Source organism: Hesperophylax consimilis, chromosome 27 (genome assembly GCF_061612785.1).
Source record: "Hesperophylax consimilis isolate HC1 chromosome 27, BYU_Hcon_1.0, whole genome shotgun sequence".
Taxonomy (NCBI): Eukaryota; Metazoa; Arthropoda; class Insecta; order Trichoptera; family Limnephilidae; genus Hesperophylax; species Hesperophylax consimilis.
In genome coordinates, this window is record NC_142862.1 from 22,747,406 (window position 1) to 22,764,854 (window position 17,449).

Below are 17,449 nucleotides of genomic sequence, written 5' to 3' on the forward strand. Positions count from 1 at the left end.
CTTTGGGGGCTTATCAAACAAAAAGCTATCATGAACTGTACTGTCATCCGAATCCGAAGGTAATAGTTCCCTTAAACATGGCTGTGAAGTAGACTGTGTAGATAGTGACCACCGTACTGCACTCAGGTAATAGTTCCCTTAAACATGACTGTGAAGTAGACTGTGTAGATAGTTTTATTTTTTTATTTTATTTTTTTTTGTTTTTTATTTTTATTTTTTATTTTTTTTATGTGACACCTCACAAGAGTTTCCCTGCCTGTGCAGTGTACAGACAGGGGAACTATGTCACCACCCGGTTGGGCGGCATTGTGAGGCGGAATAAGGTAGGGGCTGTAGGAAGGGATTTGTTAATGCGGGCCTTGAAGAGGCTCGGATTATAGGAGGGAGGAAAAACAGATGCCGGTAGCTCGTTCCACATACGAGGTAATAGTTCCCCTAAACATGGCTGTGAAGTAGACTGTGTAGATAGTGACCACCGTACTGCACTCAGGTAATTGTTCCCTTAAACATGGCTGTGAAGTAGACTGTGTAGATAGTGACCGCCGTAGTGCACTCAGGTAATTGTTCCCTTAAACATGGCTGTGAAGTGAACTGTGTAGATAGTGACCACCGTACTGCACTCAGGTAATAGTTCCCTTAAACATGACTGTGAAGTAGACTGTGTAGATAGTTTTATTTTTTTATTTTATTTTTTTTTGTTTTTTATTTTTATTTTTTATTTTTTTTATGTGACACCTCACAAGAGTTTCCCTGCCTATGCAGTGTACAGACAGGGGAACTATGTCACCACCCGGTTGGGCGGCGTTGTGAGGCGGAATAAGGTAGGGGCTGTAGGAAGGGATTTGTTAATGCGGGCCTTGAAGAGGCTCGGATTATAGGAGGGAGGAAAAACAGATGCCGGTAGCTCGTTCCACATACGAGCCGACTTACACAAAAACGAGTCGTAAAAACGGCCCGTTCTCATGAAGCCAACGTCAACCGTGAACGGGTGTTCAGTTCGTGTCCGTCGAGTTTCGCGCACTTGCACCGGTGCATCAGGAATCAATGCTGCTAGCTCCTTGGAGCAGGCTCCATTGAAATACCTGTAGAACAGACACAGCATGCCTACATTGCGTCTATGCATTAGAGAAGGCAATCGGTCTGTTAACAACGGGTTGTCAATCAGACGGATCGCTCTCCTTTGCACAGATTCAAGCAGGTTTATCAAGTATTTTGGGGCACCAGCCCAAAGGTGGCTCCCAAATTCAATAGTTGGGCGGACTTGAGACTTGTACAGGGTCAGCAGCTGGTCACTGTTGAAGAATCTCCTAGCCCTGTACAAGACGCCCAACTTTTTGGAGGCCTGATTTACTCGTGCTTCTATGGATCCCCGATACTTGAGCTGGTCTGATATAGTAACTCCAAGCATTTCAATGGAGTCTTTATTGGGGAGAGTGCTCCCATCAAATTGCACCAGACAGTCATTGATCTCCCTCTTTGCCGAAATCAGACACGCTTGGGTTTTTGAGACGTTGAAACTGACCAAGTTGGCCTTACCCCAGGCACGAACCATCTCGAGGTGGTGGTCAATTTTTTGCTTCAAAACTTCCCGAGCTGTTCGGACATCATAGGTGGAAGGGGGCCTGTCAAAAAGATAACCCTCGTGAACGGTGCTGTCATCAGCGTAGCAGTGAATTGGTGCACATTCAACGAGATCGTTGATGTGCAATAAAAACAGCGTCGGAGACAGCACAGATCCTTGTGGCACCCCCGCATTGATTTGGTGCGGTGAGGAAGAAGAGCCGTCAACCACGGTTTGAATTGTTCTTCCCCTCAGAAAGTCTGCAATCCAACTATGCAGGGTTGGGTGGATCCCATACGATGGTAACTTCCCTATAAGCGCCCGGTGCCAGACTCTGTCAAAGGCTTTGGAGATATCCAACCCAACGGTTTGAGTTTCACCAAAACGTTCCATGTACCGCCCCCAAATATGGGTCACATATCCGAGTAGATCGCCACACGATCGGTTTCGACGAAATCCATATTGTCGATCGCTTAGGATATTGTTATTCTCGAGATATGTGAGCAATTTGTTGTTAACCACCCTTTCTAATACCTTCGAGAGTATGGAAGTGATGGCTATGGAGCGGTAGTTAGAAGGGTCGGAACGGTCCCCCTTTTTTGGGATTGGGTGGACGATTGCCTTTTTCCAAAGATCTGGCACCTTTCCACCTTTGAGAGAGAGCCTAAATAATTTCGCGAGCACTGGAGTCATTTCTGCAGAACACCTCTTGAGGACCAAGGCAGGTATTCCGTCCGGCCCACTGGCTTTGTCGACTTTTAGCTCGTTCAAGACTCGGAGAACCTCTCTGTTCCGGATCTTCGGTTCCTCCATTTGAAAACCGCAGTGCGGAATGGAAGGGGGAGTCTCTCCGTTATCTTGAAGAGTTGAGTTTTCTGCGAAAATTTTGCCTAATAATTCAGCTTTCTCGCGGGCCGAGTTAGCCAGCCGACCATCAGGCTTGGTCAGAGGTGGGAAAGTGGTTCTGCAGAAATTTCTTCCGATCGAGCTAGCGAGTGACCAGAAAGCACAGCTGTCAGTGGGGCAGTCAGCCAGCTTTTTCGCAATTCTCTGGTCGTGATCGCTCTTAGCTCTATTTAGAACTCTCTTACAATCCCTTGCCTGTTTTCGGTATTCCGAAAGGTTATTCATGGAGCTAATCTTCCGGAGTGCATTAAAAGCCGTATTTTTGAGTCTGACAGCTTCAGCACAGCGATGGTCAAACCACGGTTTTGTGCCCGCTCCAGAGGATTTGACGGAGAAGGGAATGTAGCAATCCATTGCTAATGTGATTACTTCTCCTACCTCGCGTGCACAAGTTGATGGGTCCTCGGAGCTAAAGCATACAGTACTCCAAGGAAAGGCGCCGAAGAAAGACATTTTGCTGCCCTGTAGTGCCATACCTTCCTCTTTACATGTTTTTCGGGTTGACGGTTCATGGAGGATGGGACAGAGGTGGTAATCAGGCAGTGGTCAGAGGATCCTAAGGGCGCTGTCACCTCCACTCTGTTCCCGAGTGGCTCACTAGTGAGAAACAAATCGAGTAGGTTGGCTCGATGTGATGGGATGTCTGGTATTCTAGTCGGAGATTCTACGAGTTGGCTTAGTCCATGGATAAGAGCAAAGGATTCCGCTGATCTACCGGCAGAGTTTGTTGGGCCCGAGAACTTCAGCCATTGTTCATTGTGAACATTGAAGTCCCCCAGGATTACAAACTCGGCCGATGGGTCGTTACCCGTTGGCCAAGAGAATATCTACAGATAGTGGCCACCGTACTGCACTCAGGTAATAGTTCCCTTAAACATGACTGTGAAGTAGACTGTGTAGATAGTGGCCACCGTACTGCACTCAGGTAATAGTTCCCTTATTAATGGGCTACAGTTTTTCATTTATGACAACTCGACACCGGCCCTCTGATATTTGTTATTCAGTCTTATGTAGCACAGTAAATTTATCCTGTTTAATCATTGAAGACAATATTTAGCAACTCTCGAATGAAAATTTGAAACGCATAAATCAGAAATTTTTTTGTGGCATCTAGGAATCGAACCCAAGGACCTCAGCCTTGCTGGGGATTAGCGCTAAAAATTATTCATCCTGGACATCCAGAAAAGTCAATAGATGTCACACATAAAAATAAAATATATTTGTCCAAGACAAATCTAGATTGCATTTAGTCAGGTAAGGATCTTGCAATCATACATAAAGATAGCTGCCGATAAAGATGTTAGTAGTTCTTAGCCGAAGTATGATACAATTAAAAATGCCCGAAGGGATAGGCTTGGATTAGATCAGTGGTAAAGCAAAGCCCCGGGCTAAGGTCCTTGGGTTCAATTCCTAGATGCGACTGAATCTCTTTCTGATGTTTCTTCAATGATTAAATATTACAATTTGAGGTTTTACTCATTAAGTTATATCCAAAAATAAAAAAAAAATTATCCTAGCTATGTCTATTTCCAGAGCGGCGGCCTGGTCAGGCCACGAGGAGATTGTCCGGCTGCTGATAGCCGATGGCGCAGACGTGAATAAGACCGACCTGGAGGGACGCACAGCTCTCATAGCCGCCGCGTACATGGGCCACACGGACATTGTCACGCACTTGCTGGATCACGGAGCCGACATTGATCATGCCGACGCCGATGGTAAACACGCACAGATTTATAATATCACGCATATACTAGGAGTAATAAGGAGTAAGGAGTAGTAATAATTTCCCTCAAGGCCTTTGTCCTCTTTGGGTTTGGTGTATAAGGGGTCTTTTTGAAGAATGCGAGGAGTGAACATGAGTCTTGAAGAGATAGATGTCAACCGTGTACAAATACAGGGCGCATGTTTGGCCTGTTTCTTGACTGCACAGAGCATCTTCCAATGAAATACCAGTAGAACAAAGACAGTACTCCCAACTGACGCCTGTGGTCTAAAGATTGCGCTCCATTTATTGAGAGGAATCTATGAAATGGACCGCCCGTTTCTGCACAGATTTAAGTGTTTGTTTCATGTACCTTGAGATACCAGACCCAGAAGTGGCAATTTATTATAGTTGGGGCAAGAGGCAAGGAACTTGTCTGCGCTTGGATGCCGGCTTAGATCGAAGGTTCTTTTACGAATAAATTTTACTGACTTAAATCGACTTTTTATTGCTTTTAGCACTAAGTACAGAATCATTGGATATTTTATACCTTTACGTTATCTACCAATGTTGTCATTTTTATAATACTTTACCAAGTGCACTATTTGAATCACAGGCAGGACAGCACTAGCCGTGGCGGCCCTGTGCTCCGCGGGAGGCGGTGGTGGCGGAGGAGGGGGGTGCGCCCAACTGCTGCTGGAGAGAGGAGCGGCGCCCGCCAGACCAGACAAGGATGGCATGACCCCACTGCTGGTGGCCGCCTTCGAGGGACACAAGTCAGTACACCACATGTTAATGAATACTAGATGATCACACACCACAAAAATGTCCATGAACAAAACACCTTTTGCATCCAATCCTAGGAAACATTTCCTTGCAGAGTAGTGGAAGCTTGGAACAAACTTCGACAACATGTCATCAATGCTACTAATATAAACCAATCTAAAGATTAATTGAATTCTTACTTGGAGAGAAGAAAGGATTAACTTATTTTATAATTAAAAACAACTCAATTACTGTTAACCCTCAGGCCTCTGGCATATTCCCTCAGAAAGTCTATTAGTATTTCCGATTTGCAACAAAATCCAAATAAATGGATTGTTCCTGAACTTATCCAAAAACTGAAAACTATTTTTGAGAAGTGACGCGATATGCTTTCAAATTTTACTATAAGAAATATAAAAAAAATTTAATGCAAAGAATAAAAAGTTTTAAACATGGCTCACCTTACGTTTTTTCTAACTAAAATTACTGATAACACATAATTTTTTTATTAGACAAATGTATTATAAACATTACAATCACCTCACTTTTTTGTCATTTCATATAAAAATAATTAATAAAAAAAGTTTTATTATTTTTTTTTTGTGTTCGGAAACCTTTGATTCGTAGAGGTGTACATTTTAATTCATCTGTGGTTAACTTTTAGATTTGAATATAAAGCGTGGTGTTTTCTCTTTCTAACACTGTTACGATCATATTTCTCACCTTGACAGTAACAGAGATGCAATGATTTGTATGAGACCTATACGAGGTATTCCCAAAAGCGAACAGATGAGCCTGGGTCGTGAAATCCAATATGAAAGTTTTAGCAGTTTGCTGCCTGCTCATTAAATAATAATAATAAAAACCTTCAGTCATCAAATCACTAAAGTAGTCGACTACCAAACATAAATCTTCCTGTTTATTTCATTGTAATGTTGATTTGAATATTTGTTTCTTTCAGAGAGGTTATAGAGCTCCTCCTGGAGGCGGAAGCCGACCCCGAAGCAGCCGACCGCGCCGGCCGGACACCGCTGTGGGCCGCGGCCGCCGCTGGACACGCCCCCGCCGTCCGGGCGCTGCTCTTCTGGGGCTGCTGCGTGGACACCATCGACCGGGACGGCCGCACCGTTCTCAGCGTGGCCGCTGCACAGGGTACTCACATATGACCTATTTCTTAAACTGCCATTTAACTACATTCAGATTCTTGTTTTATTGCAGCAGCTCTATTTTCTCTTATTTCTTCTATCCGACTCTACTATCATCAGGTCAATCTTCACCTTGCGGATGTAGGTCGGTAGCTATTTTCTCCAAAACACATTTAGGCCCAGTTGTTTCGCGCAAATTCGAAAGTAACATTCTCATCAAATGGCCATTCAACTCCATTTTGTTTTTTTCCCCGTTAAATGGCAATTCTAAGTTTGTTTCAGCTTTTAACAAATTGTGATCATCAGAAGAGGACAACTATCATGTTGTTATGCTTGTCAGCTTATATAATTTGATAGAAAAACGAAACGCACCATTTAACGGGACCTTTCATTTGTCAAAAAAATGAAATGGTGCTGAATGGTATTTGATGACTTTGTCACATGTGAAGTTCTGCGATACAACTGGGCTTTAGTTCTGTAATTTAGGAGTGTTTATTTCAAAATTCGACAATATTCAACATCAAATTCATCACTGACCATTTGTTTTTTGTTCAATTGTTTTGTATTTAAATGAGTAAAGGTAATAAAGTCAAATACTATTCTTAAAAAAATGTTTATTAAACATAAATACAAGAAGCATATTAAATTTTCACCTGCAGTTTATGGCAAAAAAATATTAAAAATACAGAATATTTGAAACTGGATTTATCGATTTTTGAAAAAAAACGCTCCTCAGTTTTTCTTGTTATCACCCTGGTGAAAGACACGAAATGTCCTTAGCCATGTTTAGCGATCAGATCTGAACAGTCAGATATTTCACAAATTTCCCCTTCACCATCTTCTTCACGCCATATTTCCACTCCCGTGTAGTCGTAGAGACCATACTGAAAGTACCCATAAGAACGCCTTTGATTGAAATGTTCAATAGTTTTGATGTACGAAATGTACAACAAATATATGCTAAAAATATATTATTGAAACTATTCAAAAATACTGAATCCTCTACAATACCGCGTATTCATCAAACAAGGTCAAATCACAATGACATATTTATAACACATTCGGGCAAAGAAATTATATTTATTTTGCATCATAACTCCACAACATCCTTCCCCCTGATATAAAGCGAATAGAAAATTTGAATGATTACAAATCAAAAATAAAAGTACGGCTGAAATAGTTAATGAAAAAACTCTGAACAAAACATTAAAAACGACATAGGAAACTAATAAAACAGATATGAATAACTTTAGTCCGCCTCAGCACAGGTCACCCTAGTGAGGAGTACTAAGAAATACAACATACCATACATATATTTAACATCATATTTTTTATGTACAATGTTTATATAGACGCTATAATAAAAAAAATTAAATTAAAAAAAACTCTTGTGTGGTATTTACATAGTGGAGTTTCGACATGAAGACTAATCGTCATGATGATTTTCTTAATCCATTTGACAATAACAGTAATGTTTATTTCCCCAGGTAATGTGGAAGTTGTCAGACAATTGGTGGACAGAGGTTTGGATGAACATCACAGAGACAATGCTGGATGGACTCCACTGCACTACGCTGCTTTTGAAGGTAATCAATTAATTATTTAGAAAAAAACCTCCTGTAAAATGCAATTTTTACGTTTGCGATAGATATTATACCCGGAAAGTCTCGATATATTGGCTTGTTGATTATTAATTTAATTTCTAAAAATAATAATCCATTAATATATACAAAATTTCCTACAGTAGCAGTAATCTTTCGAACCTTTAAAATTCTACAGAAAAATTCATCTACCTACCTATCTAAAGAAATACAGATTGACATACTTATCTTTGCAGTCGCTGGAGTAGATTTTGTGAACACAAAAACATTTATCTGCCTGTGCCATTTATAAATAAATAATAATATATGTTCAATCTACCGCAGCATCACGCCCATTAGTCAAATTCATTGTACATAATAATATTATTTGGCTAATTTATATGGCACCGTTTTCGTTAAAAATCACCTCAAGGGTGTATACAAATGTACGTGTTACAAATATATTTATTAAATAATAAATACACCTGGCTTACAACTAGGATTCATAATAACTAGTGACTTACATATAAGTACTAGTAACTTATATCTAGTGACTTACGACTATGGCCTATAACTACTGTCCTAATGGCATATATATTTACATATGCAAACATTTACAATATTATTATAGTTTTGTATTTGATGCAAATGTGGATGGTTGATGAAGTCGGGGACGCCCGAGGAAGGCAGAGTCGGGCCATGTCAACAGTCAGAATAACAGAAGAGTATGTATGAACATGAATGAGGCAAGGAGTGTGTGCCAAGACCGAGTCGGAGGCGGTTTACTTACGTTCCCCGCGAGCACTTAGGCCATAGGCCCATTGTACTATCTCCCATTTTACCTCATTCCCTTGCCAGTAACCCGGTCCCTTTTATGAAGTTCACCAGGGCTGTCATTGGATATGTGGCGATGTCTTCTGGTTCCACACTGTGTCTTCCCAGGTATCTGAGCCTTATTCCCAGCAGAGCGGGACATTGGCACCATAGGTTAATTGGAGTCTCTTCCTCCTCTTCACATTTCCTACAGATGTTGGTGTTTTCCACTCCCAACAGTTGCATGTGTCTCCTGAGATGGCAGTGTCCCGTTAATAGTCCTACCAGTTCCCTCAGTGAGTTTCTGTCCATATCGAGTAGTTGCCTGGTTCGGTTAGGGTCCGGTCCGTTTATGAGTACTTTAGATTGCCTCATTCCGGGTGCCTTCTTCCATTCCTTCCAGTGTTGGGATTTGACCCACCTCGAACCTAGTTAGTTAGTTTAGTTTTTTATTAGTGATCGACGAACCGGTGGATCCAATCTGTTAACCATAATTTCATAATGGTTTGTGTAGTCTATAGTTAGTAATAAGATGTAGCATTGTAGAAATACTTAATATATTTGTACAGCACGCATTTTCACCAAAACGGCGCTATAAAAATATTATTGTTGTCTCTCGAAACACTCAAATCTAAAGTTGTGGTCTGGGCTTTGTGGACATCAAACTAATAATTTTGTACAGAGATACACAATTTATCTTGAAACAACATTTATTAGAGTGTTCCTTGAAGGACTGAATGCGTTATTTTTTTTTTATATTTACTCCACACAGGAGGCCCTGAAGAAAATAATTTCCCTCAGGGCCTATGTCATCTTTGGGGATGCTGTGTGGAGGGTCTTTTTGTGGAGAGGAAGGAGTGAACATGGGTCTTGAAGAGTCCCATGTTGTAGGAGGGAGGAAACACAGAGGCCGGCAGTTCGTTCCACAGCCGAGCTGTTGAACTTAAGAACGAATCGTAGAAGCGACCCGTTCTCATGTGACAAGTGTCAACTGTGTACGAATGTTGGGCGCGCGTTTGGCGTGTATCCCGACTACGCACCGGTGCCGAAGGGATCAATGACGCTAGTTCCTCAGAGCATCTTCCATTGTAATACCGATAGAACAAGGACAGCATACCTACCTGACGCCTGTGCTCTAAAGATTGCAGTCCGTTTGTTAAGATTGGGGAATCTATCAAACGGACCGCCCGTTTCTGCACAGAGTCAAGGGTTTTTTTCAGGTATTTTGGGGCTCCAGACCAGAGATGGCTGCCAAATTCGACAGTAGGGCGCACTTGCGATTTGTACAGGGTGAGCAGTTGTGTACTATTAAAGTATCTGCGGGCCCTGTACAGTACGCCCAGCTTCTGAGAGGCCAACTTTACTCTAGCTTCGATGGAGCCCCCGTACCTGAGCTGGTCACTTATAGTTACACCAAGCATATCAATGGAAGGCCTGTTCGGAAGATTGCTTCCGTTGAAGGAGACTAGATTATCATTTGGTTATATAGTCGTTGGTATGTTACCGATTGTCTATAGTTGCCACATTTACTTTGTCACCAGTAGTGGTGAATCAGCTGGCGCACTAATACTCTGATCTCTGATATGGGTCAATATATTAACTGTTAACTGTTTTGATTGTTAGGTCATCTGGAAGTATGTGACGTTCTACTGGAGGCCGGTGCAAAGGTGGACGAGAAGGACAATGATGGGAAGGGACCCCTGATGCTGGCGGCTCAGGAAGGACACTGCAGGTAATGCATAAGCTGATGCTCGATTGAAAATTCTTTTTAATTGCAGGACTGAGTCATTTAGATACTCGCTTGTACCTAGATTGCATGCATTGGCAATACCTTTGCAGAAATTGTAGATATGTTCAAGTGCACGGAATATAGTTACAAGAAGGCTATAATATTACTTTTGTTTCCTTTTCATATTATAATAGTATATATTTTATTCCTTTCATTTTCTAATAGTATATACCTTTCTAATATCTTTTATTTTATTTTTTACAAACTCTTAATGCCTTTTAGACATTTTATAAGCACTTCATTCTTCCTTATACAGGGTGCGGCAGAGAGGACGGACGGTTTTAAAAAAATCATAAAATAGTTAATTTTTACTCAAAAACAAATTTATTGATGGAATCAGGTTTGCGAGGAAATAGCATTTGAGACAGTCAAGTGTGGAAAATCACATCAGGCATGTGGTGGCTGAAATCGTTGATGCAGTGCTGGAGGCGTTCTTGGAAGTTCGCGTAGACTCTCTCCAACATCGCTCTATATCATAGGGGTGAAAGCGGAGATCCATATGCAAAATTCGCCTTACCGAACGATCACTGAGGCGAAGTGCAGCAGCATGTTTCCGGGCAGATCGAGTCGGACTGCGAAGAAAGACTTGTCGAACGCGTTCAACATTTTCAGGAGTTCAAACTGTTCGCGGAGCTTCTCTTGGTCTTCTATTGATCAGTTCACCACGCCTGCAAAGTGATTCAACCCAACGAAGGATGGTGTTTCGAGAGGGAACAGCTCTATTCCGATGAATGTTGAAGTGGCGACGAAACTCACGCTGTACGTCGGTGACTGACTCATTATTTTGGACGAAACAATCATAGGCGAAAACGCGGTGCTCCACCGTCCACGGCTCCATGACGACAACTGGTAAAACAATGTTAGGAACTAACGAATCAAGCGGCACCCTCCCACCTCTCTCGTAGACGGAGGGGGAGAGTACTACCCATCTCAAAAACGTCCGTCCTCTCTGCCGCACCCTGTACTACTGTATTGTATATTATTACATATAATTTCTTACTTTGACTTATTACTATACTACAGATTGCTACTTATATTATATATATATAATGATATTTTCCTTGTGATTTGAATGACAGTCAATTAAAACACAATTGAGTTTCTCTGTAATGAAAGAAGAGGTTTATTCAGTTAATCTCACAAGATTTACATAAAGAAAGCATTCAGTGACAAAACATTACCTGTAATGAAAGAAACGACATTTAATGTTATTAATTGTTATGTCAATTCCTTTATCACAATCACAATAGCAATTACAAATTATTTAAATTATTCCCATCAATCTGCCTTGTCACAACCCATAGATTATTTTTACTATGTCATCATAGATTACGAAATATCGAGTCGACTGTGTAGGTACTGTGGCGCACATCCAGCCAGTCCATGACACACACAGCCACAATGACGAGACAAGCTCGGCATTGCCTTGAATTAAAGAAAATCATATTTTTCTTTACATTTATATCTCTTTGTTTTTTCAAACTTTTAACCTTACTTACTATTTACTGATTAAACCATTATACTTACATTTATATTGTTGCATTCCTTATGCTGCTGTACTATTCTCTGTAAATTAGTATGTGAATGGCACATGTTGCGCCGTATATGTGAAATAAATAAATAAATAAATTAAGGTTAGCATAATACTATTCATGAAAGCCCGAATGGGTGTATAGTATAAATAAATAAATCTGCAATTTTTTAAATTTAGTGATGATTTTTTCGATTGAATTTATATTATTATGATTGAGCAGATTGTTCATTGATGAATTTTGTTTTTAGATTGATGGAACTTCTGATAGACGAGTGGGGAGCTCCTGTAGACCAACATGCTCATGATGGAAAAACTGCTTTGAGGTAAGAACTACATCAAAACCCCGTTAATTCAAACCTTGATAATTCGAAAAACGCATACAGTACCCCCCTCGCTAAGTGTCCAATTAGTGGATGCGTTGGATTAAATGAGCATGTAAAAATATACTAAAAATTAAAACCGTTATTTTGTAAATAAAAACAAATTCCACTTAAAATTTACAATTTCTGGTTTAATGTTAAAGTGTCATGTTTAAGTGAGTCTTGCTTTAACCTTTGGAACACCAGACCCTTTTTGAGGGAAATCAAAAATTAACTCTAAAGTGTTTCACGTGCAAGCGATTCTGTTCTAAAATTTGATACACTTTCTCTTAGCATACAGGTTTAAATCGCATATCAAAAAATTCCAGTTAGGGTGAAATTCCAATGCCAGCAGTGCATGAACGGCTTGTTGGCGAGAAATAATTCTTATCACTGAAGGGACAAGGGAGGGTGGGGGTTACATGATAAAAATATAAATTTATTTATGCCCATTAAATAAGCTTTTACATTTTTACATTGTGTTTGTCTCCTTTTTTTAATATAGGCACAACTTTACATATCTACGGAAAAAAATATGATTGTACCTTCCTTCCCAAGGATTGGAGTGAACCGCGCCAACAACAACAGTTTTCCAGAGGCAGAGACTGCATTTTGTAAACTTGATCAAACAAAAAATGTGGCAGAACGAAACGAACAGAAACACATGCGACCGTTGCTAGAATACACAAAGGACTAACCAGAATGTCCTAAAACAATGATAACTAACCCTGGTGACTGGTAAACCAGACGGCGGTAGAGTAACTGAGTGTGTAAGAGTAAGTTAACCCAACCCGTTGGTGCACGAAGGTTGACGCTCGAGTCTAGGCAAGTGGCAGACTATATAGCTTGATTTTGTGATTTCACCTTAAGAATTAAATGTTAACATGAAAAGTGTTTAGTGACTAAAAAAACCATTATTTGTAGGGTGGCCTCACTGGAGGGGCACTACGAGGCTGTTAGAATCCTGGTGGAGCGAGGGGCAGCCATCGACGCTCTGGACGCGGACCAGCGTAGCACGCTCTACATCCTGGCATTGGACAACAGGATCTCTATGGCCAGGTACCTCATCCAGAGGGCCGGCGCAGACGTAGAGACCAGGGATAGCGAGGTACCGACCAACTTAACATCCTGAATGTGTGTTAGTATTAGTTTTACCCGAAAGCTTGTCATACCTTAAGAGAATCTAAACAAAGCCACTGTTTCTTACGTATTGTGCTGAGGCTCAAACTGTTCGGCAAACACTAAACGTCGAGCAAAACTTGTCGATATTATACGTTTATTTCTAATAATAAAATTTGAATGCCTATTTCATCACCTTTCAAAAACAGTTTCTAGTTTTCGGGTACATTCAGAAATATGCACAATTATTTTAATTTTATTGCAAAGTGGAAATATTGGGCCTTCTGACATAATATGCCAGAGGCCTAAGGGATTAAAGGGTTGTACATCACCGAATTGAAGTAAAATATTCATTCTATACCACATTACATTCAATGTACCTGCTCGTAACACGCTCTTCTGTCATGTTCAGGGTGGATCAATGCAAAACGAACTCTAAGCAGAATTCTTGCCTGAACAGACTACAATTGCGTATTATCCAAGGTTGATATTCTCAGTTACAAACTTACCAAATACAAGAGGTCCATAAAAGAATATTTCTCTGATGGTTTGTGAATAATGTTATATTTCTATTATGATTTGATTTATATCTACAACCTCTCTCCATGGCTATAAATGAATTGATAAATGTATTGTTTTGTAAATTTTCCGTTTTATATAATCTGTTTTGTATAAATTTTTGAATTCATATTCCTTTCTTACAAATTTAATTTACTTATTCCTTATTATACTGTGTCAGTAGAGGTAAAGTCACAAGGAGGAAATCCATAATTGGATTTATTTTGGCTATATAATACTTATGTACAAACTGAAATAAATGTAAACTGTAGATTTCCCGAAAATTAATAAATACATAAATTACTCCAACCCCCCTTCACTAATCTGTGGTCTCTCCTAAACCGTTAAAACCAACTTCCTTGCTTTTGTTATCCTCTCAGACAAAGACTTTTATTTACTGTGTGTTCCTTTGAGAACTGTCAAAATGTGAAAATGTTTGTGTTATTTACGAGTTTTGCTAAAAGCTTCATAACTCACGTTTTGGGAAATGTAGCCTCATTCTAAAAAATGTTTTGGAAAGATTATGAAATCCACTATCGTATTGTGTTGTTATACGTAAATATTTGCGTTTCTAAATATACATTTTATGAAAACGTCCAAAATATGTAAAAATCGCTGACCATTATTTCAAAGCCGTGAAAAATGTACTTTTTTCTGAGTATCATAAAGAAATAACACTTTATATATTGAAGAAATATAATTAAAAACTATTAGTCACCTCAAAATATTAACCGTCCAAACTAAAATATTTTTAATAAATTATTTAGAAACGCAATAAATTATGAATGAACAAGATGACAGATCCAATCGGCTTAGATAATGCACCTCTACGTTCCATAGATATTCTTGAATACAGACGCGTAGCGTTATTCATTATCGATACTCTGTTTTTAAATCATGGCAATCCGTATACTAGTGATGGAAATAAATCGATTTTTGTAAAATCTCGCGCGTTTACGTGAAAAGACGTTCTAATGTCTTGACCGCTATTATCATATTTACGTCTTTTGACGTTCTAATGTTCTGAGTGGTTAAGTAGTCTTCCTAAATGGAAAAATATGAAGGAAAATATCAAATGAATTTGTCAACCCAATTTCCTAAGTATTATGTGCTTGTAGTTAGTAGATAATAATTAAATAAATTAATATTTATTTAAAACTCTTCCAGGGCCGTACTCCTCTCCACGTTTCAGCCTGGCAGGGACACTATGAGATGGTTAATTTACTAATTACAGTTGGTGAGTGAACACTTAAATCCCTCAAGTTAATCTTGCTACCCTTAAACAATACGTTACAATTATGAATTAATTTCCCGGCATTGATTTAACTTGGATGAAAGGTGAGGGTAAATTTCCAGGTGGCTGCAACATGGACGCGCGGGACGGCGAACGAAGGACCCCGCTGCACTCCGCCTCCTGGCGGGGACAGGCCGCCGTGGTGCGCCTGCTGCTGTCTCGGGGGGCCGACCCCAATGCGCAGTGCGATCAGGGAGCAACCCCACTAGGTAACAACGCTGTTTAATATTGAAACAGCTTGGCGGGTTATTGTTTCCTGCTCGTTCCTTTCCTCAATATTGCCATCTCCTTCCCTCCGCTCCTTTCCCTTGTGGAGCCTACTGAGAAAGGAGAAAGAAGATAACTGTAATTAATTACTCGAATTGTGCCTTTTAGACCTAAATTAAAACTTGAAATATTTGATGATTTTTAACTACTATTGGTTATTCATTAATTATTTTTTACAAAATCGGTCTTTTCCAATGTCCAATATTCATACTATTCCATGTTATCCATGTTACATGTCATTTATAAGATTTAATAATTATGCAGAGGCAGCTTCATACTTTAAAATTGATTCACTGAGTGTACGGAGGCATCATAAGGATGCACTATTCCTGTATAAAGTAGTTAACAATAATATTCAATGCCCAGAGTTGCTAAACAAGATTCCATTCAATGTACCTGCGCGTTCAACACGCTCTTGTGTCCTGTTCAGGGTCGATCAAAGCAAAACGAACTCTAAGCAGAATTCTTGCCTGAACAGACCATGCAATAATTACAATATCGTATTATCCAAGGTTGATATTTTCAGTTGCAAACTTACCAAAAACAAGAAGTCCATAAATGGATATTTCTCTGATGGTTTGTGAATAATGTTTATGTCTCTATTGTTTATATCTCTATTAGGATTTGATTTATACCTACAACCTCTCTTCATGGCTATAAATGTATTGTTTTGTAAATTTTTCGTTTTATATAATCACTGTTTTCTATAATTTATTTAAATAACTTATTCCATATTATGCTGTCTCAGTTAAAGTCACAAGGAGGAAATCCATAATTGCTTTGATTTTACTATATAATACTTATGTACAAACTGATTGAATTTAAACTGTCGATTTCCCGAAAATGAATAAATAAATAAGTTACTATTCGACCCCGCAATGCTTCGCTATTGATAATGTTTTTCTCGGGCGTCTCAAAACTACATTACATCTGCTTTAATTCGACTCCGTATCGCATTCCGGCTCAGAGATATTGACGTTTTGCAAACTTGGCATAAAATGTTGAAAATCGCTCGAGTGGTTAAGTGAAAGAGTGAATTGGTATTCTTAACATATCAAAATATCACTGGTACTATTAATTAGACCTGTTTTACATGAAAAGATTATATTATAGATTGCCACTGATTGCAAGTAACCTATTTTCTACCAATTTGTATGTCATTGTTAATTTTTTTTCATTATATTTTCCAGGAATTGCATCTCAAGAAGGGCACGAGGAGTGTGTCCTATGGCTACTTCAGCACGGAGCCAATCCTAAACATTCCGACCACTGCGGTGAGCAATTGTCTCCTCACTAATCTCATCATTTTTGACAAATACGGACATCATTCACTGACCGCTTATTTTTCTCGCATAACTTGAGAAGTAACACTTGTGTCCCTGTAACATAATTTGCTAGTCGATTATTTATCTCTGTAATTTATTATTAAAGTAACGCTCGTGGATAATAGAAACAAAGGTAGATACGGCATGGAGGTGTGCCGACTGTTGTCGAGCTACAACTAAACTGCACGGACTATCAGAGCTGCACAGCCAATGAACGGTATGAGCTTGGCGTGCAGTTGAAACAAAGGCAGGGCGCCGCTGTGCGTAGTTGTAATTTCCAATACTATAGGTGGAACGGTGTTGCCAAAACGCACTGTGCATGCGGTTTCATACTTTATGTCATTAACCTCTCAGAAAAGGACTTTTATTTACTTTGTGTTCCTTTGCGAACTGTCAAAACGCGAAAATTTTTGTGTTATTCACGAGTTTTGTTAAAAGCTTCATAACTCACGTTTTGGGAAACGTAGCCTCATTCTAAAAAATGTTTTGGAAAGATTATAAAATTCACTATCGTATTGTTTTGTTATACGTAAATATTTGCGTGTCTAAATATACATTTTCTGAAAACGTCAAAAATATGTAAAAATCGCTGACCATTATTTCAAAGCTGTGAAAAATGTACTTTTTTCTGAGTATCATAAAGAAATAACACTTTATATATTGAAGAAATATAATTAAAAACTATTAGTCACCTCAAAATATTAACCGTCCAAACTAAAATATTTTTAATAA

General features: G+C 39.4%; 1 protein-coding gene across 5 annotated transcripts in view; it reads left to right on the forward strand.

Moving 5' to 3' along the window:
* LOC149410780 (uncharacterized) overlaps positions 1-17,449 on the forward strand; it is a 112,909-nt gene that overhangs the window by 72,786 nt on the left and 22,674 nt on the right. For 3 of the 5 annotated variants that reach the window (XM_089648124.1, XM_089648128.1, XM_089648126.1), the window contains exons 17-26: positions 4,001-4,182; positions 4,786-4,945; positions 5,896-6,086; positions 7,567-7,665; positions 10,096-10,204; positions 12,044-12,118; positions 13,079-13,262; positions 14,999-15,068; positions 15,170-15,334; positions 16,583-16,666. In XM_089648124.1, coding sequence (XP_089504250.1) covers positions 4,001-4,182; positions 4,786-4,945; positions 5,896-6,086; positions 7,567-7,665; positions 10,096-10,204; positions 12,044-12,118; positions 13,079-13,262; positions 14,999-15,068; positions 15,170-15,334; positions 16,583-16,666 — 1,319 coding nt within the window. The remainder of the gene's footprint in view (positions 1-4,000; positions 4,183-4,785; positions 4,946-5,895; positions 6,087-7,566; positions 7,666-10,095; positions 10,205-12,043; positions 12,119-13,078; positions 13,263-14,998; positions 15,069-15,169; positions 15,335-16,582; positions 16,667-17,449) is intronic. The other 2 variants (XM_089648125.1, XM_089648127.1) reach the window with 1 other exon arrangement.